The 22,863-nt window shown below is 33.4% G+C and overlaps 1 protein-coding gene across 1 annotated transcript in view; it reads right to left on the bottom strand.

Annotated features, from left to right (window-relative positions):
* Nucleotides 1-975: 975 nt before the first annotated feature.
* LOC106707765 overlaps nt 976-22,863 on the bottom strand; it is a 58,548-nt gene continuing 36,660 nt past the window's right edge. The window contains exons 3-5 of the mRNA XM_045679039.1: nt 6,285-6,821; nt 6,010-6,160; nt 976-991 (exon numbers count right to left, since the gene is read on the bottom strand). Coding sequence (XP_045534995.1) covers nt 976-991; nt 6,010-6,160; nt 6,285-6,821 — 704 coding nt within the window. The remainder of the gene's footprint in view (nt 992-6,009; nt 6,161-6,284; nt 6,822-22,863) is intronic.

Raw genomic sequence — 22,863 nt, 5'->3', positions numbered from 1 at the left:
AGGATTTATTGTTAAGAACTTAGAATGTAAATATTTTATTCTAGTCGCAATATTCGGTTTAAAAATATCCATTTAAAGCCTGTTGAAGGAAAACAGAAATACATAAAACTTGAAAAATTTAATTTTTAATGAAATTGCCCCTCTATTATTAAAAAAAGTTTTTAACTTTGTAATTTAGGTTATAATTTAGATGAAAATGGATGACTAATTAGTGTTATTTTGATATTAAATCTGATATTTTTATGTAAACAGCGAGAGTAATTTTGCTAGTAATATTTGAACGAAGTTCCTTATCGCGCGTTGGGAAAGGGGGCTAGACGGAAAAAATTCTTACGAAAAGTGGTCACGACACTTTTTGCTATAGTAAGTATGTTAACGACGAATGAGCGCTACTTCACCATGGCAACGACGTGACAATATATATCGAAAATTCATAGAAATAAACTGTACTTCTTGTGAAGACTTAAGTTTTTTATTCATAGAATAAACATTGGTTCCTTCACTAATTAATTGAAAGGAACTTCGTTCCATCCGGGTGTCCCTTGACACCTCTCAAGTTTTTTTTTCTTGTTAGTAGCTCCATCAGCTGTAATACTCTATGGAGCAATAGGACAGTCATTTAGCAGAGTGAGATACGGGATACACCATCAATCGCTGCAGCGCTTCGCTCTCGGCGCTAGTTTAGCTTGATTGCTTTTTAAATTGCCATCATGGGCATGTGACCTGTATTTTTTTATACAATTCCTAGAACATATTACAAGTATCTGTAATAAGATAGGTTTTTCTTCAGATTTATACTATTTTTATAAAGGGAAAAGATTGAAAATGAAAAATAATTTATTGACATCCAAAAATACAGTGAATTATCCAGGATAATCGCACTAGGCGCAGCCTGTATAGTGAGGATCTAGCTCAGTGATTTAACAAGAAACATAGTTAGATGGCAACACATGGTATAAAACAGTATTAGAATAGTTAGGAGTGAAGGAAACTACACAAGAAAACAAAAACATACTCATTACTACATTACAAGATTTGTTTTTTTGTTTGCATTTAATAGGCTCCAAACTACTGAACTGATTGGAAAAATTCTTTCACTGTTGGGAAGATACCGGTTGACATAGGCCTTTGTATTATAAGATTGTTTTTTAATTCCTCGCAGAGAAAATCGCGGGAAACTGCTGTTATAAAATAAAAGTAAATAATACAAGTAATCGTAAAACATCGCATTGGAAAATATGTTTAATACGTATTAATACGATTCCACTAAACCAATCCGATTCCAAATCGTATTCCGAAGCTAAAAATGCTATCAACGAAAATTGCTTGGGAAATTACGAAATTCTACGAGTCCATGAAAATGTAATTCTGTAAGGCAATCTTACGCGGTCCGTAACACAACGAGCCTGTAGGAACGCACCGAGGTAATTATGTATTAAAACGTTATAACATGTTGCCAGATAGTTCTGAAAATAATTCTAATAATCTAGTGAAATAATATTTGCAAGCCTACGATAGGTTAGACAAGAATTCTGACGCACTAATCATTGGTTTCCAAGAGACCAAATCCCTGTAAAAAACATATAGTCATCATCTTTGACAAAACAGAGATTGCAATATGTTTTCTATAGGTATTTTGATCTCAGAAACCAACGATAAGAATTATACAATGATCTGAAATGGAGACATGTATTATAGAATTAGTATGAGAAATAACTGTGCTAAGGGACTGTTGAGGTATCAATTAAACGACCGTGAGTACAGCAATTAGTATGCTTGATTAAACCTGATTAAATTGATGTTTGTTAAAAGGAATCTCCGGAACGACTAAACAGATCCTGATGAAATTTGCCGCAGATTTAGAACGATAGTCTGGAAGAACACAGAAGATACTTTGTATGTTTTTTTTTTTAATTTCGCGCGGACGAAGTCGCGGACGACAGCTAGTTCTATACAATTCGGTAATAGCAAGCTTTTATCTTTACCTACGTATACCATTTGTTAGAAAAACATGGTATAGTAAACTTAAGTAGGAAAGTTAGTGGTTAGTCTCTAGTTTAGTTTTTAATTACATGTGAATTTCCATGATATAATTCACTCGGCGTCAGAAGTTGTACATTTTCAATTCCAGCACAGCATCGGTTAGCGAATGATTGATGAAGTGCTTGTTAGCGCTTGCACTGAGATTTATTGAGTTTGCCTTTACTATGCAACTTTGCGTACGGTCAGGATTTAAACACTGTAATACGGTAAACAATAGTCGAGTTAACTTTGTAAGGATAGCAAATAAACGCCATCTTTATTCTGTCTTTCAAAACTATTATTATAAATTATGTACTTGTTTCCGCATTTAGATTTATTTTGTACTTACTCAAACAGCCCCTTAGTGTAAGTATTTTAAATGAATATTCTGTCTACTAGCTGTTGCCCGCGACTACGTCCGTGCGGAATTAAATACAAAATTTAATTAGTCGTAGTAGTTCTACATCTGTGCCAAATTTCATCAAGATCCTTTGAGTCGTTCCGGAGATACCTTCAAACAAACATACATCCATCCATCCATCCAAGCATTCGCATTTATAATAATAGTAAAAAGCATATAGGATGGGAAGCAGTAGTTCCTTAAGATAATTCAATTCAAACAATATCGACTGCAAATTTCGGTTCGTGTACGGCAAGCTTTAATATCAGCGAGCTTAAGCTTAAATATTATCACATTATAATAACTTAAATTATTCCATTTGATAGATGAAAAAACGCTCTAATATTCTTTGAAGCATAAATGAGAATAAAAAATTATAATAGAAGCAAGTTTTCATTTTTGTTAAATTATTAAATGGCACCGTCCCATCTCGAGAGTATGGTCGTAATAAAACAATGAGATTGCGCTCCCCGACGAGGTAAACATTCGTCCTGCCCGGGGGAGGGACGTGGGATGGGGCAGATTTCGGGGCGACGTCTGAAAGGGGATTAAAGGTAATGCCCCGCCAGTTGAATTCCCTTTGTACTCCCTTCTGTTACTTATAGCAACTAACGAAATTTTACTCTCAGTAATTAGGAAAATATTAAATAAAATTGAAAAAAACTGATTGCTTAACTGAACAATAGTAAGTGGAAGCGTACGTTTATGTAAGTTGTTGAGAGATTCATGAAAGTTAAACTAATTTACAAAATACCTTAGGTATATTAGGTTTATTACAACAAACTTATTAACACTAACTTTGATACAACCTTCTAAGTAAGAATAGAGAACTTACTGGCTTTAGAATTATATTGTACACTAGCTGTCGCCCACAATTCCGTCCGCGCGGATATAAAAAAAAATAAAAAAGTAGAATAGGTGCTCTTCCAAACTATGATTTACACCAATGCCAAATTTCATGAAGATTCGTTGAACCCTTCTGGTGATACCTTCTAATAAACATCCATCCATCCATACATTCGCATTTATAACTTTTGTAAGATTTAAATAGACTGAAAAATTAAATCAACATGGACATATATTAATCTAAAATGTTTATAATTTGGTAAAAGAAATAAGCAAAATTGTTAAGATTTTGTTCTTAATATCCCAGAGGATAACCAGAATAATTCCTTTAATAAAGGAAACAAATCTTAAATTATCAAACATTGGGAATTCGTAAAATATCAAACGAATGATAAAAATGCCTTTGTGTTATTTATACTGAGTATTCACTTTGAGTCAAAGGATAACCCCATTTTATCTTCATAAAGACGACGATGCCTTTATTGTCAAATTCATACCAGATAGGAACTTATGGTATGTATTGTGAGATGCTTTTTTTTACTATAATTTGACGTCACTAGATTTAGTTACCATCTTAGGTTTCTTAGACGAAAATCCTCGCTTAAAACTTACTGTTATCTCTATTTTGTCAAAGATAATGATAGGTTTGACGATTTATACAGAGATTTTGGTCTCAGAAATCGTCGCTAACTGCTTGTTCATACCTTATACGTAGGCGTGGGGTCAAACGAGAACGCGGGAGCTAGCAACTGTCATGAATAGCTTTATGCGTGTCTAAAATTTCAAGACCGTGCCCACACCTTAACATTAACAACCACTAACCGTGGATTTCTGAGATCTAAGTTTCTGCATAAAACATATCGTCATCCATGTCATAACCTTTGACAAAACATAAATAACGACATGTTTCAAACGAAGATTTTGCTCTCATAAACCCACCGTATGTTTATTAACAAGGTTGGCCACTCCTACAATAATTGAAAATCATATCATTATGAGTGTTTTTTAAAGAAAACAAGAGGCATATCAAAATATTTTTGTACATATTATATGGCGGTGTAACTTTAACCACCTTTTGTAAATTTTGTAAACTGAAAGTTTTATAAAACTTACAACTTATTATTTGTTTATATGACATAAACTCTTTAAGCCTTGTCGTAAACAAATCATGTACAGTCGATTTACCATAACTTAAGTTAGCCAAGTTAAAGATGTACCTTTAACCAACTGTAATCGGATTATATCGCTTCGATCAAAGGATTCTAAGCCGATTTCGTTCAACTGTGTTGAGATCTGATTTATAAAGGAACCCTAATATTAGTGGGTTCCGCTACTCAAAAATATATGTAGTAAATCGTACAAATAATTTATACTATTTAGGTTTATAAGAACTTAAGTTTGAGAGAAAGGTTCTGTGATAAAAAAAGAAAAAATCGATGGGTAGTTGGAATAATGTCGCAATGGATATTGCGACAGTCTTCGGGTTAAGTCAGATTCGGTATCTACGGACCTAAATACACCTTATATATTTTTTTTACTTAATTCTGATGAAAAATGACAAAAATAGAAAAATCACTTTGTACATTAATTGTTTGTTCCTGGTAAACGTTTAGAAAAATATTACTGGAACAATACGGTTATGTTGAAAGTGAAATTTTTGTTTCAATTTTAGACCAGCAATTGTAATTACGGCTTTCTTCCAGGGAATAAAACATGTAAACATTAAACGCACTATACATTACTGTACCTACTTTGATGTTAACAGATTCGCACTAAACATTGCTGTACCTACTAAACTATCGTTGAGTCGTTACTCAATGGCAGCAAATATTAAATCACGCACAAGACTACCAAACTGTAGTTATTTTATTTGTATTACTGAAGATAATAATCTACAATAATTATTTTACAATTTTATAGTCATCTGTTCATGATTCGAATTAATGTACCTGTGTCAAAATTTTTGTTTTCTGATATTTTACAAATGACATGTACTTAAATCATCATCATCATCAACCTGCCCTTATCCCTATGGAGGGTCGGCACAGTATGTACTACTCCTCCATACATCTCTATCAGACGTCATATCTGAATTTACCCCCTTCTTACGCATATCCTCTTTCACACAATCCATCCATACTTTCTTTGGTCTTCCTCTACCTTTATAGCCATCCACATTCAATCTCATTACTTTTTTATTTATATGATTATCATCCCTCCGCATAACATGTCCAAACCACGCTAACCTTCTGCTCCTCAATTTCTCGATAACTGGCGCTACTTTCAAACTTCCTCTGATATGCACATTCTTAACTTTATCTTTTCTTGTCACACCACACATCCATCTTAGCATACGCATCTCAGCTACATGCAATCTTCTTTCATCCGAAACCTTGGTGGCCCAATATTCAGGTCCGTACAATAAGACAGGTCTTACGATTGACTTGTAGATCTGTCCCTTAAGCTTGGGTGGCATTCTTGGATCACAAGTCACACCGGTGACCTGTCGCCATTTCATCCAACCTGCATTTATTCGGCTTTTCACATCCCGGTCAACACCACCATCGTATTGGACGAGTGAACCGAGGTACTTAAAATCGGAGCAGGTTGGTAGGTCAACACCATTTAAAGCGTTTGGAGAAAAGCTGGTCGGACCACCAAAATCGCAGAACAAATGTTCAGTTTTGGTTCTGCTGATTTTAAGACCAGCTCTCTCCAATTTATCTCGCCATTTTTCCAACCTGCTCTGCACCTCGCATTCATCCTCCCCGACAAGCACGATGTCATCAGCATAAAGCATACACCAGGGTGCTTCCTCCTGTATGTCTGATGTTAGCGCATCCATTACCAGGAGGAAGAGATACGGACTTAAAGCCGAACCCTGATGTAGGCCTACCGAGACACCAAACCTGTCACTATCGCCAACAGCGGACTGGATGTGTGTATTGGCTCGACAATACATAGCACGAATAAGCTGCAGGTATTTCCCAGGCACTCCTTACTCTATAGTTGTTACAGATTTGTACATCACCCTTGTTTTTAAAAATTGGCACCAGCGAACTTCTACACCACTGATCTGGAATCACCTCTTCCTGTAACAACTTGTTGAAGAATGGAGTCAGCCACACCAATCCGTCCGCCTTTAGGAGCTTCCATAATTCCACTGGTATTCCATCCGGCCCAACTGCTTTTCCGTTCTTCATACCTTGCACAGCTTTCTTTACTTCATCCACGCTAATCTCTTTCACCATACCAATATTAACCGGCACTTTTTCCAACACTCCGCTCCAAATATTCTCTTCGTTCATCAATTTTTCAAAATAATCCTTCCAACGCTGTTTAATATCATTATCATCCGCCAATACATTTCCTTCATCGTCTTTAATACACTTGATGTGGTTTACATCTCTTGCATTCCTTTCTCTCTCTCTTGCTATACGGAACAGGCGTTTTTGTCCCGGCGGGCTGTTCAGGGATTCATATAATTTATCTTGTGCCTGTGCCTTAGCAGTTGCGATGGCTTTCTTAGTAAATGACATATACTTAAATGTCGCTGATAATATATATATTTATTAACACCGAAATACGAGTAAAACATAATGGTGACATTTTAGAGAAATTTACACGTTTAGACGTTGTTTCTACGTATTCTACAGCTGAATCTGCAACTCTTCCTGAATTACAAGGAGCTTACAACGAACCGGTTCCTGTGTCGAAAGCTCTGTACTCTGATCTACTGAGTCTTTGTAACAGTCATGATATTCCACAATATTATCACGATTTCTATAAATCTTTGGCATGTGGAACCCACGAAGCTGCTGAGGTACAGGATCCGCTACAGGAGTCAAGTCTTTAGACGTGATTTTGCTTTAAATATTTTGGTACCCAATTTTTTTATTATGTTAAGATAATACGAATGTTGGTTTAGATGAGTTTATTTCCTACAGTTCCTAATAAACTAGTCTTAGTTTATTATAATTAGAGTAGGTACATTTTATAAAATAATTTAATTTAAATAGCACAAGTTTTAAAGTTAAGCATAAGTACCTTTTTTATTAGGAATTCTTAATTTTCATGGATAATATAAGTAAAAAAGTCTTATAAAGTCACGAATTTGTCATTTTAATTATGCTGCTTTGATTCAATAAAAGATTGTTTAATAATAACATAATGCTCTTTTTTCTACCACTTTAAATGATCCATTCTTATATTTCTAGTAAAAAAATAATAATAATAAAAGCACTGTCAATAAAAATAAGATATTCACGCAAAGATAAAAGATTAAAAAAAAACATACAACGATGAATATACAGTAAAATATGAATACCGTCCACAAAACGCTCATCAAGTTCAAGGAATAAGAACACAAACTATGGTTACTGTATCCATCGTGTATCCTATAATACACTGAAAAAAGCTGTAACATATTATTACTGTATCAACATTCATTTTTTTTTTCGTGGAACAAAGCTGTAAGTGACTATTGTGGGAACAACCTTTCGACATAAATTGTAGCAATATGATCTTTACCGATTTTTTCCTATTTGGATAAAATATACAATCTTGTAACTGCAACAGTACTTTAGGCAAAAAATAACGAACAAGGTGACATATAATTTATTTTAAGATATTCAGTGGTTTTATAGTTATTCCATAATTTCATTAAATATTTTTTCCTGAACAGTTTCATTTTTACGATTGCGGCTTTATTCCCGGTACCCATCGAAATGTTTTGTTAAACGTTGTTTACAAAGTTAACAAATTGCTTATAAAAACAGTATTAATAACCGAAAACCCTATAAAATAAAAATCCAATCAAAATAATCTACTTCTATCAAAAACCATCGAGCATAAGTGGTCGCAATCGAATGGCAGCGAATAAAAATAAAACTTCATTTTGTATATGTAAGGGAAATCCCGCAAAACGATGTCCGACGCCCGCACGTGACAATGAATAGATTAAAAACTGAATGCTACAGAACATTGTTACGTAATAAAGTTTCAACTTATTTTTTTACCAGCCAACAGAAGTGTTGTTTATTTAAACCTGGAATAATTTAATGTTGTCTTTATCTGTCATATATTATACAAAAGCTTTGAAATAATCCCTAACGATATACTAAGAATGTTTAGTTTAACATTATATGGATTTTTTTAATGAAAATCTAAGCACGGGCGTTTTTTAAACCGCGTCAAAACTCGACGTTGCGACCAACGCTTTAAAATCGCTCTTGTTGCTTTCATTCAGAGCTCTAAATGCAACGCGTCGTGTCTTAAAAGCGCTGCTATAAGAACATATACTTGGAAATGGATTTGTTCTATTTGAACGCTTTTTTAACGCGCGTTATAAAAGCGCCCGTGCGAATGAGTGGTAGACAAACCGAAAACGTTATGAGTATTTTTAAGAGATAAAACATAAACTACTTATTAAACTTGGAACAAATTCAAGAATATCAGAACTGTTTGATATCAGATATGTGTTACATCAAACATTTTACATTTAGTTTGTATTTCGTAGCGGAGCAGTGTATGACTTGGAGGGCGAGAAATTGTGTCATTCGTATGAAAAGTGTAAATGAAAAACCGCATAAAGCTGAAATATAAGCATAAAAACGGAAATAAACAAATTTTATGACATTTTTTCTCTCTCCCTTAAAGGTCTCCCTTAGTGACCATTTAACTACTCTGAGTGCGGTAAAAGTGTTATGGCCGGGCATGGTAACTCTTAATTAAGTCTATCAGGGACTATAGTTGTCTATTTCCTTTGCAATACTTTCATGTCAGTATTCTAAAATATTCTTTCTGGTTATAATCAGTTTTGAAATGTTGTTTTTAGAACCAGCGTTTTTCTACTACTTTATCACGTTTCATGAGCTTTACATCTCGCGTGTAGTGCCTGTCCTAATGAGCGCTTAACTACACCATCGTTACAGTCGCTTTTGACGTTCCTTGCCTTCCTCTTTCGCTTCTCCTTTATCCTTTTCCTTCAAATGCAACGCGAATTTTTCTTCAGAATTTCCTTTGATTACTGCTTAATATGCATAACACTATTTTAACACAAGTATTGTGTACAAATAGTATTTCTTGAATATCATGGATAATATAAAACGACATGAAACCAAACGGTTGTGGATTGTTGTATTCAGTATTATAATTCAAATAAATCTTTATATATATAAAAGAAAGTCGTGTTAGTTACACTATTTATAACTCAAGAATGGCTGAATCGATTTGACTGAAAATTGTTGGGCAGGTAGCTTAGAACCAGGAAACGGACATAGGATAATTTTTACCCCGTTTTCTATTTTTAATTCCGCGCGGACGGAGTCGCGGGTAAAAGCTAGTTAAATATAAATTACAAATTGTATAAAACTAATCTAAACGTACCTTAATAAGGCTTATAATAACAGACTTAATAACCGTGGATTTTTGAGACCAAAATATCTATATACAATATATCGTCATCCTTGTCATTCATTGACAAAACAGACATAATAATATGTTTTAATGGAGATTTCGGTCTCAGAAATCCACGGTAAAAACATGATGTTTGTATCATCAAATAAATTCATAATTTTCATTGAATTCGACTATAAATATAGTTAGGTTAAGTTTACAGAAAAGCCTTACTGCCACATTTTCTTAACGCTAAATGCTTCATCATTAATAATACGGGCTCACATTCGTTGGGATTATGAGATCAGACGCCTTCTCACGAGGGGACTCAACTAATGGATTCACAGGTAAATATATATATATATATATATATATATATATATATATATATATATATATATATATATATATATATATATATATATATATAATTTTAACCTTTATGTATTTAATTTTGTATTTATACGACCATATCTTTACAAAACAACCTATTTCATTATCTTTTTTTAATTTTTTATCTTTTTTTATTTCATTATCATTTAAACCCTACGCTATCAAAAATATTGCACTATTATTTTCTGAGTTGAAGCTGTTTATCATCACGTCTGTTGAATAATAAATTCACTCAAACGCTATTCTAAAATAAAAATAAAATTTCAAACGTGTCCTAGCATAATGTCAGTAAATTAAATTTGTAAAACTAGACGTGGAACAGATCAGCTGAAAATATTTTTTACTGATATTAAATTTACACATAGAAAAATATTGTATTTACTATAATTATTTTTATTTTTTATATTATATTCTTTTTTCTATGTGTCTGTAAGGTTTTTAATTTTTAGCAGACTTCAAAAAGAAGGAGGTTATCAATTTGATTGTATTTTTTTTATGTGTGTTAGTTACCGCGATTCTCCGGCCCTGGTGCTCTGATTTTGATAAAAAATAAATCAATCAAAAGGTAGTGCTTGCAGATGGGTCCCATTTTTTTTTTTTATAATCTTTTATAATAAGTAGATTGCGAAATAACAATTATTATACAATATAGACATGTTACAAAAAAGAAGAGAACTTTCTTTAGAGTTCAGAGGGTTTTCATGACATTATTAGTATGTTACTTTTTAGTGCATTTTGTTTGAGATTCTTTTTTTATGAAGTCGGTTTTTTTTATTAATTTTTTTTTGTTTCTAATTTTAATTCTTTATTTAAAAACAAATCATAATGTCTGTGTGCTTCTCGTTTTGAGCTTGTGTTCTCATTAAATAGAACACAAAGGTAAATATATCACCGTATTAATGAATATATTTACTAATGAAGCGTTTCAATTTGTATTCAGTACATTAAATGTTAGCACAATATATTTGCGGTACAATCGATTGTGCGCAACTAGGGTTGCCAGGTACCAACCTACTAGCCGGACAGACCAGCCAGTTTGGCCGGACATTTGGGTAGAAAGATCGGACATCCTGTATTATTTAGAATTTTGTCTCAGTATTAATAGGTACTCTTTCGTTTGGGAAATGTAAAAAGCCTAACAAAAGCCGGAAAACCGATTATTTTGGTCGGACACGCAATCAAAAAGCCTACCTATGTCCGGCTTTATCTGGACGCCTGGCAACGCTATTCGCAACTGTTGCGTTCGCACATCGCCATAATAACGCCAGCTTTTATTAAAACTCTACAGCGAATAAACACATAATATGATTGTGGTGAATATCACTATATGCTGAAATAATGTGTTAAAAACATTGATTTCAATAATATAAAATTGGCATTTAAGACTTACTTGACAACATATTTAGGTAAGGTACTTACCCCACAAAATTAAGCATAAGAAACTTCCACTAAGTGACAACTAAATAAATTCAACGAATCTGAGTGCAGTTAAAGCAACTTAGAAATAATTAAAACAGAAATTCATAAACATTTTTGGTCAGTTTAATCTTTCATGCGGTCGTTTAAACAACTTCAGTTGTAATGTAGCCTGTGTGAACAATAACAAAGTTTGGTACGTGTCGGTATTAGCATCGCAAAGTGTCGGTGTAGTGTCGGCGTAGCGTCGGTATAGTGACGGCGTAGTGTCGGTGTTCGGCGTCGACGTGTAGCCGTGCGCGACGACGTTGTAGCACGTCTTGTTTATTTTGCTACGTGAGTTAAGGATGTTTTATACAAAACGGACGCAAAGTTTACAGTTATACTGCAATTTATACTAACCTAGCTGTCGCCCGCGACTCCGTCCGCGCGGAGTTGAAAAAACTTAATTAGTAGCCTAAGTCTTCTTCCAGACCATGTTCCACATCTATGGCAAATTTCATCAAGATCTGTTTAGCAGTTCTGGAGATACCTTCTAACAAACATTCATCCATCCATCTATTTAAACATTAGCATTTATAATATTAATAAGATTTCTTTTGATGTTATTTATCACAATCGAACAAATCTCAATAACAATTTATGAAGTTCTAATTTCTAGATAAATAGCATCCTATTGCTCTGTCTAGACGATTCTGAGTAGCCAATCCACAATCGATATAATGTTTTATACACACGCAGGTATTGATGCGCTTGTATACTAACTTTGCCGAGCAACTTTGAATGTTACAATAATTTGTAGCATATTCTACTGCATGTTACAATATTGTATCACAACTAGGCAACTGTTAGAAGAGCACATTTAGCGGTGATCTATAAATGTAATCAGGGATGCAAAATATATGGGCTGTAATTATATTTCTGTTGATATATCTAACCGACGTTTTTACTTTGAAGGAAAACATCGTGATGCACTGCACATATCTGCGAAAATTCAAAGATATGTGTGAAGTCAACCAACCGGCACTTGGCCTGCGTGGTCGACTATGGCCTAGTCACTTCTTACTAAGGGTAGGCTTCGAGACCCTGTTTGTTTTTACCCTTTATTACAGGTTTAAATATAGCGGATTTTTAAATGTTGAAAATTTGTCTTTCACATATTATCGTGATATTAGGCGTAATAAGAAAGGGTATACAAAAAAGTTTCAACTTTTTATTCATATTTTTTCTTCAAACATAAATCACTTAGAGCATAAGCAAATAGGAAATATGGAGGGATTTCCGAACAAGATTTATTGTGAGCACCGCGTGCAGAGATCGGTGTACTTTGTCTGTCGGGACATCGTGCGTGATATAGTGTTCACCATTTATTCGATTAAACATAAATTGAATGAGTAGTATTCTTTCCCTTATATCGGGTTATTCTTTTCTATACATGTAAATTAGTTGCGTCACTACATCGATGGTAAGTATTTTTTTTGTACCAACGCAACGAACAATTTTTATACAAAGGAAACAATACGACAACCGCAACGAAATACGCAAAGGACAACCACATCACACTAAAAAACATCTACTGCCTGCGGAAAGTATAAATGTGGGGAGACATGACTTTAAACATCGCGTTTTAATTCAACAAAGTCTCGCCATAGCGCCATCTATTAGCGGCAGAAACAATGCTAACAGGTATCGATTATTTTAAATTAGTTACGTTTGCTGAAAAGCTTCGTATATGAGTAGGTAGTTATGACGACGTGGGAAATGTTTCACTCTGTGAGTACAGTACAATCTCACAATGAATAATAAAAGTAGAGTTGACAGAGTGATGTCATGATGTAGTTAACTGATCGTTTTCTGTAAATAATCCAATCCAGTGAATATTTGATGAAGTAGACATATTTTTTTTTATTTTGGTATTGAATTTTTCATCGATCTTGGCTTTGTCAAACAATTAAAATAGTACACAAATAGCTGCCTATTCAACGACACAAATGTATAGTGTCCACATTACCCTTAAGAAATACTAATTCGATATCGTATCCCTAATTTCTAAAATTAGTCTATTTTTCAAAATAAACTTTATACATGGTCAAACCAAAGACATTAGCAGCGAAGCGATAAGAAAAAGAAAAGCTATCCTATAGTTATATTATCTGGAGGAACGTGACTATATTTTCCTTAATATTGCTCTATAACTAACCAACGTGACTTGACCTTTAACCTCCATATATCATATTAGTATTAGTGATAATTTAATAAGTGGCTAGCATAGTACAACTGCTGTCCTTCGAGTCGCTAAGTCGCCCTTTAGTGTAGTTGTAGTTGAATTTGTAGATTTATTCATGAAATGATGGGATACTCTCGATTAGATCGTACCTGAAACAAAAAAAAAATATTAATGAGTACACACCAGAGTTGAGTGAAGAATTGTGCATCCCATCTCTGGTAGACAAGGAGTTTGCGTTCTACCAAAGAGGTGGCATGCTGGCCACTAAGAATTTTGCCTTTTTATTGTAGAAAAGGATAGAGGAGAATCGGACAGTCGGACAGAAAATATTCACAGTACATATAGTAAAATAGATCGGAGTTTATGACATACTACTAGCTGTGGTCAGCGACTCTTTCCGCGCGGAATTAAAAGACAAAACTTAATTAGTAGCCTATGTGTTCTTCCAGACTATATTATACAAATTAGAGCAAGAAAAATTCAGCCGTTCTAGAAATAAGTTCTAACAAACATCCATTCATACATTCACATTTTAAATATTAGTAAAATATTTAACATTTTCCTTTCGACTACTAAATAAAATTCAACATATTGTCAATATTTTCGACGTACAATGAAGTTTCTAAAAATATTCTTTTATATTTCGACCGAAAAGTCCTAAATTTTTAGCAATTCTATTTACTAAATTTACAAATACAAAATGCAATAGCTCGCCGTACGAATAAAAAAGAAATGATCGTGACATTCAGTTGAATTTTGAGAGCTTATTCGAATGAACGGCGCTATAAAGAACTTTTTAGATACAATGAATTTTATATTTGTGCCATCTAAAATATGTTTACAATAAACTGTTTTGACATACCAATATATTAAATCCCAATGTTTTTTTCTGCCGTACCTATGATTGTTATAAAGCGCTGCAAATTTAGAGAAAAAAGAATACGTAAAACCATGAACAAAACCTATTTCTAAAAAGCTGAATAAGGGTTTACTTTCGTGTATTCTAAAATATTGCATTTGACATGACCCTTAAATTACTCATTGTAGATTAGGAAACCCTCCTAAAGCTTGTAAGCAAAAGGGCTTAAATTACTATAAATTACTGTCTTTAGTGGAACTAAGGCTTAAGGTATTACGAATATTATATTTAAGGTTTATTTTATAAATAAAAGGGCATGTTGATAGATGAGGAAATAATTTAATTAATATAAATCATCCACACTTTAAAAAAAAAGTATATCGAAAAACCTTCAGGAGTTTTGAGATACTTTTTAGTAATGTATGTTTTGTTCTATTAACTTCTCGTTGGTTTCTGAGACCAAAATCCCTGTATAAAACATAACAATATGTTTTAAACGGGGATTTTGGTCTCAAAAACCCAAGGTTAATCAAACATCTATATACATAAAAGAAAGTCGTGTTAGTTACACTGTTTATAACTCAAGAACGGCTGAATCGATTTGACTAAAAATTGGTGGGCAGGTAGCTTAGAACCAGGAAACGGACATAGGATAATTTTTACCCCGTTTTCTATTTTTTATTCCGCGCGGAGTCGCGGGTAAAAGCTAGTATAGGATAATATTTACATATTATTGAAGGAAACATCCTTGAATTCCATATAAAAACAATACTAAATGCCTTTCATTTTATTTGGCTTATGCAAAACGAAAATATCAAACAACAATACAAAACAGACAAAACACATGTTTATGTTACAGAAGTAAGAAATGGTGTTGACATCCATTGCGTAGTTTGTAAGAGGGATTTAGTTCCCCTTCACTACTTACAAATTAAGGGACATCTTTTCTTCTGCCACCCCTACGTCTGGGAATGACTAAGCGCAAACCTACCTTGGGGTTGAAAGCAATCATCCTGTATTATGTTTATACATAAGGGTCTAACTATTCCACCGGATAAATTGTTCTGTCTACGTGCTAAGGGTATTCATTAAAGTCTTATTACAAGAAAAGATAAACTTAATTACGTTATCAGTGCTTAAATTTTAAAACAATTCGATGGTATTTAAAAAAAATCCCAATTAAATAATGGAGATTGTATACGTTTCCGTGGCAGTGGTAGTACCAATCCCTAAGCCTCTGGCCATCAACACCAATCCCTAATAAAAAAAAACAAAATAAAAAAACTTGAGAGGTGTCAAGGGACACCCGGATGGAACGAAGTTCCTTTCGATTAATTAGTGAAGGAACCAATGTTTATTCTATGAATAAAAAACTTAAGTCTTCACAAGAAGTACATTTTATTTCTATGAATTTTTGTTATATATTGTCACGTCGTTGCCATGGTTACTTTGCAAAAAGTGTCGTGACAACTTTTCGTAAGAATTTTTTCCGTCAAGCCCTCCTTTCACAACGCGCGATAAGGAACTTCGTTCCAAAAATCTTCCCAACATCTGCTGTTTAAAAACCAAGGAAAGTGAATAAAAACTAAATATACAATGAAAATTATATTTTATAAAATTTCTTGTCCCAACCCTGCGTAATACGGTCCAAAAATCTACTTACAATTCATTCAACGCTGATGCTCTCACATTTCCATCAATTTCTCGGCGCGCTCGCTTTGTTGTTATTGAAGGTTTATCGAAATTGAGATTGGACGATCTATTTTGTGTCAAAATTTTTAGGACAAAGTAAATATTACGTTGGAAATAGATAGGTGTACTTCATTTTTAGACATGAAAGCATCTGAAACATATTAAATATATCATTAATTAATAAATCTTACTAATATTATAAATGCGAATGTTTAGATAGATGTTTGTTTGAAGGTATCTTCGGAACGGCTTAACGAATCTTGATGAAATTTGACATATATGTAGAGCATAGTGTGGAAGAACACATAGGCTACTAATACAGTTTATTTTTAATTCCGCGCAGACGGAGTCGCGGGCTACAGCTAGTATTTAAATAAAAATATTAACTATGCAAGATTTATTTAGGCTTCAATATGTGCTGTCACTTTAAATGAATATTATTGTTTCTTTTTATACAGAAAACATTTTTAATTACGCAATTACGGTTTTATTTACAAACATTTAAAAGTTTTCGTAATAAAAAAACAACTGCAGTTTGGAACAATTTTCGGGCGCTGTGTTGAGACGAACAAATTAATTTTCCCAAGTAATTAAAACTTGCCGCGTCCATGCTTTTATAGTGAAATATGTTCATAAATTTTCATTTTCTCTGCTACATCGTCTGTCCAATTAATATAAATTTTATTGTTATTAAAAAATAAATCACACACATCAATCTCAAAGCAAGATTCATTCTTTATTAAACGAAAATGCTATTTTATAGTGAATTTTTGCTACCAAAAACAAGAATGAAAACACATTTTTTTTTTCGTTTTTTCATACAGAAAGAGAGGGATATCAACATGTTTTTGTATAAGGCCTTTTGAACACAATTAAATGTAAATCTTCGAGATTAAAATAGTGTACTTGTGTAGTTACGCGTAGCGCGTGCTCCGTACACACACTATTGAATGGTCGACGCGTGTTGTCTTAGTCGGTACAGCCATCGCGAATACATGGCTGACAGGAATTCACAAAATACCAACTGAGTAGATTTGCCATCTTGAAAATCGCAGCAGCTTTTCTCACGACCATGCGACTGACTGAACGACAAAACAAAATGTCGGCGACGCTTATGATATTATATTACGTAATGCTTAGCGATTAAAATCACCGGTTTTCGAAGATTTACATAGCCTTGTGTACGAAGGGCCTTAGTGTTACGACAGTGGACATCTACGGTGACATTGTATACAGCAAAGGATTACAACAAATTGCCCGTGTCAGTGGTTAAAATATAATTTAAGATCTTCGACAGTTGTGACGAATTTACTAACCTACAGCTTTCCATCTTCCGACAGGATTAACATTAGGAGAGGTCGTGGTCTAGTCTTAGTTAAAACGTTAAGACAAGATGTAACCTTAATCTAAACTAGGTCTAAACTTCATCAGCATAATTTTTACAACCACACGTTATTTAGGTAAAACGCGTTTTAAAATATTCCCTTGACGACACAACGTACCATTAACATGCACTTCAGCAGTATAATGCCTCGCTATTCAAAGGATATGAATGAACTAAGTTCGTGCTAACTTTAAGTAACTAAATGTTAAGAGGTTAAGACCTATAAATATCTTAAAGCGTGAGAAATATCTTATTTTGACCTTTAAAACTTCGATCAAATTTATAACCTGCAAAACCTAAAGTGTAAAAAATATCTATATTCTGGTTTTGAGTTAGTTTTTTAATTTTTAACTAGCTTCCGCCTGCGACTCCATTCGCGCGGATTTAAAAAAATAATAATAAGTAGCCTATGTGTTCTTTCAGACTACGATCTACATCTATGCTAAACATCGAGATTCGTTGAGACGTTCTGAAGATATAATCAAGCAAACATCCATCCATCCATCCAAACGTTCGTATTTATAATATTACTAAGAAGTTGCTACAGACCATATAAATAGTTATAAATCGAGGTTCGATTTCATAACGTGAACGCTAACTTTTTTTTCCTTTCCTTTCATCAAAATATATATTTTTTTAAATAACAATAAAGAAAAAATTACAAACGAAAATTCACATTCATTCTCTTCACATATTTTCACGCAAGAAAATAGAAACCTTTTTCTAATAGTCTATAGTCTATACGCTAACGTTAAGTGCAAGTCATTGTTACCGGAATGAGAAAATTGAAAATGTCCACGAGAGCATCTGCACAGCTGGTCTGCTCGCAGCGGTAGGGGACCGGGTAGGGTAGGGGACAGCGATTAATATCTCCAGCCACGGTTACAAAGTTTTGAAAGCTTAGTTTTACCTCATGAGTTGAGTAGGAAACGCGCTTATGTAATTTATTTATTTAAAGACATATTCGTGCAAATTTTAAACACTTAAAATTTCTTAATGGTGAACTTCTAAGCTAACGCAATTAAAAGAACAAAAGATCAAGATACTTAAAGTGAACTCAGAATCTTAAAATTTAGTACGAAGTAACGTCTTATAGCACAATTAAAGGAAAAATTGTAAAAACTGTAAATTTTACTTGCATGCGTTTAAGTTTGTGCAGAACCCTCGGTGCGCGAATCCGACTCGTACTTGGTTGTTTTTTTTTTTATTTCTTGTTTGTTGTTTTTTATATTGTTAAACAATTCCACACAAAAATATAATATCATCAGAATTTATTCTTTTCCAGAAAGAATTTTTAATTCAAATAATTTGGAAAAAACCATTTAAGTTCTTGTTTAATTTACTAACAAATTCCGCTGTAAAGGCTCCAGATTTTCTTACACAAAATATTTTCTACGACTTCTGTTATAAAATTGATAATTTGAATTATTCTAGAAACTTTTTCTTTACGAATTTTGTGGCTTCAGAAATTTTCATAACGATGATTCAATTAATATAAGATGGGTCTTCGGAATTATTAGAGATAATTTGATTAGCAAAGTCATTCAATATTTTTTGTTATCGATGATTTATAAAAAATATAATAAACAAGAAAAATAAACCTCTTACGTCGGTAAGGGAAGCGCTTAGTGTACATATATAATGGTATAACAAATCTATACTTAGTGACCACAGTCACACAGTTAGTAGATGGGGCAGTATATTATGTAAAAGAGAAATATTTTAATAAAATATACAAAATAGATGTTATGTACAAACAAAATAAACGTAAAAACTTTTAAACATGAAAAGTTTCTGAACGTAAACGTTGTGAGCGCTCAAGAGTGAACGTTAGCGGAGTGGCTGAATGGAATTCCTGCGATATTAGTTCGCTCAGACGAGCATGTCATTCAACTTACTGATATTGCAAGGATTCTAAAAGTAAACGTACTAAGTATCCTAGAATTGCAGGTAACGTTTTATAGATAGAAACACAAATCTTACTACTATTACAAATGCGAATGTTTGTATGTATGAATGGATGTTTCTTACGAGGTATCTTCAGAATGGCTGTATGAATCACGCTGAAATTTGGTATAGATGTAGAACATTGCCTGAAAGAACACATAGGCTACTAATAAAGGTTAGGTTAGGTTACTTGCATTTCGCGGACGAAAGCGAAAGCGTGCCCGTGGTCCCGTCACCATGCGTTGGAGGAGGAGGGGTTTAGTGGACATGCTTCCCATCTGAAAGAGAACTACTACCCTACATAACTACTGCGAACCCCCCCCCCCCCTCCCCGCCCCCCGAGGCGCAGAGATGTATGAAAGGATTGTTAATTAAATGTTATTTCTTAGATCTAGTCCAATGGTATTTGTTACAACTATTTAATAAAGTTTCATAGTGTAACAATTTGTAAGATTTTGCATCTTACCGCGTACTAAAATCCATTGTGTGCATCGAGTGAGAGCGAGCGAAGGCTGGTTGTTTAATTACTGATGTTATTGCACTAACGTCTTTGAAGTTTGCTCGCTTGCTAATTACAAAGAGTAAATCAAAGACGCCATGAATCTAATTTCATAGAAATCTAATTAAATCAACAGATTTTATAAAAGCTTTAACACGATATGTGCATACATATATTAAAAAAATATTTATTAGAATTTGATTATAATGATACCTGGATGAGCGAGAGTTCACCGCAATATTTTACTCGCTTATAGAGGTTTCTTTCTTACTCGAGTTTCTCGCTTATCCAAATTAGACTGTAATTTACAACTTATTTAATATAAAACTTTTATAAATATGGAGCTTTTCTTTACTAATTATATTAATGTTCGAAGAACGAAAGTTTGGAATATTTTAGCTTAATAAATAAGTATGCATTTCATATTGTATGTTTTAAAATTGATTTATATATAAGAAATCACCATTTGTATTCTTATCTATCATCACTTCCCGCGCGAGTGCAGTGACGAGTAGATGTGTCAGTCAAGCTCTAATATTGCAAGCAAACACCAGTGTAAACATTTAATTTAATTGATGTGAAATTACGTTGAAGTGAAGTGAACTAAAAATACAAGAAAAGTAAGTGCGATATATAGTGACTATTACATTAATACAGCATCTTTAAACTGTATTTTTATGAATTGAAAACATTAATGTGACTGAGAGTAAACATCAACGGTTTTCACTAATACCCTGCACTAAATCTTATATTCCGCCGAGTTCAACAGTTGTCAACATTACAATGTTTGCAATAAACACATACTACTATTGATAAATATACTTTCTAAGAAAAAAGTAATCACTGCACATTTGGCATTCCCTTTGTTTACATTTTACAATAAAAGTTCAAGCCCTTATTCCACGCATACAGGCTGATCTAAATAAAAATTAAACAAAATATTCACTCACGTCGATTGATCTTAATATAAGGAATACTAATAATGCCACTCAAGAGGACGCCACCTAAATCGCCAAATGTTGCCACACTAGATGTGCACCCGTTGCAGACACATAGTCAGTCCGACCCGTCTATAAGTGTAACGCATAATCCTGAAACTATAACTACTAAAACCATGCAGAGAGTTAAACGAAAAAGAGACCGATCGGCAGAACAATCAGAACTTGATGATTTTAGAACCACTATCATGGATATACTCAAGGAGTTGCAGTCTACTGTGAGCGAAATAAAAGAACAAAATGTCAAATTGCAGGAATCAGTTGACTTTACAGCACATAAATACGATGAAATATTAACAAAAATGAAGCAAATGGAGGAAGCAAGAAGAGAAGATAAAAAATATATACTTTCATTAGAAAACAAAATTGATAAATTAGAACAGCAAAGCCGCGCTACGAGCGTGGAAATCAGAAATTTACCTAAAAGGAACGGTGAGACCAAACAAAATTTATTAGATACCTTGAACGACATCTATAAAGCTATCAAACTACCGCCACAAATGTCTGACGTGAAAGATATATTTAGAAACAATAACAAAACTTCTACCCCGACAGTGATTGTTGAGTTTGGTACAGTTAAAAATAAAGAGTCCCTATTACAACACATAAAAAAGTTCAACAAAGAAAATAGCAACAACAAACTGAACACCGAACATTTAAGGATACAAGGGCCTAAGATTCCTATATACTGCTCAGAAAACCTATCTTCTAAAAGTAAGCGCTTATTCTTCTTAGCACGAGAATTGGCTGGTCACGAAAAATATAAGTTTTGCTGGACAACACACGGAAAGGTCTACTTAAGAAAGGAAGAAGGGTCCCCGCTCTGCCGTATTGATTCAGAAGGTGATATCTTCAAACTTAGGCAGCAGAAGTGACTATTACAAAGCTTTAGAAATATCTTACAAAACTATTATATAAGTATAAAAAATGTATTCATCTCTATTTACAATTTTTTTTCCCGGGTATTATTATATGAATTTATTCTCTCACTTAATACTTACACCTATCTTACACATGCACAAATTAAACACAAAGAAAATCACTTTTATGTCAGACGAATACATTTCAATCACACACCTTACTACAACTGCTCAATCATGAGACCTCCACACATTACTTCTTATTTTTATCGCATACATTCAAATACTAAAATTGCCACATTATGTAACTGGAAGCTTAACTATAGCATTTTGAATAGACTTAAACCGTATTTTAAAAAACTGGGAACTCAGTTTTTTATCCAGCTGAATAGGATACAACACGTTTTTAGTAATAAAATTCAATACGCAGGATGAGTCTTTAACAAATGATCTCGACAATTTGTCAGATGCTGAGTGTATTAGAATAACCGATCCCTCGCTATGCACTACCATTCTGCGATGCAAACGGCGAGAACCAAATTCTCTATGCATACTGACCGTAAATATAAGAAGTGTTAATCATAATTTTGACCAGTTTCTTGTATTTATATCGCAACTGAAAATTGAAATAGATGTTATAGTCCTCACAGAGTGTTGGCTAGATGAAAATACCATACCGCCAAATATTGAAAATTACACAGGATATAGGACTAAGAATATGTTTAACCAAAATGATGGAGTGATTGTGTATGCTAAGAATAATTTAAACAGTACTATTTATGAACCGAATGCGCGTGAGGGTAATTTCTTACTGCTCAAAATTGGTAATGAAGCTACCGTTGTTTGTTCGTATAGGCCACCAAGTTTCCATAACCCGAAAATGTATATTGATTCCTTATACGATATTCTAAAAGTAATTACAAC

The sequence above is a fragment of the Papilio machaon genome, chromosome 8, assembly GCF_912999745.1.
Source record: "Papilio machaon chromosome 8, ilPapMach1.1, whole genome shotgun sequence".
NCBI classification, from domain to species: domain Eukaryota; kingdom Metazoa; phylum Arthropoda; class Insecta; order Lepidoptera; family Papilionidae; genus Papilio; species Papilio machaon.
Note: the sequence above shows the minus strand (reverse complement) of the source record. Positions and strands in the feature narration are given on the sequence as shown.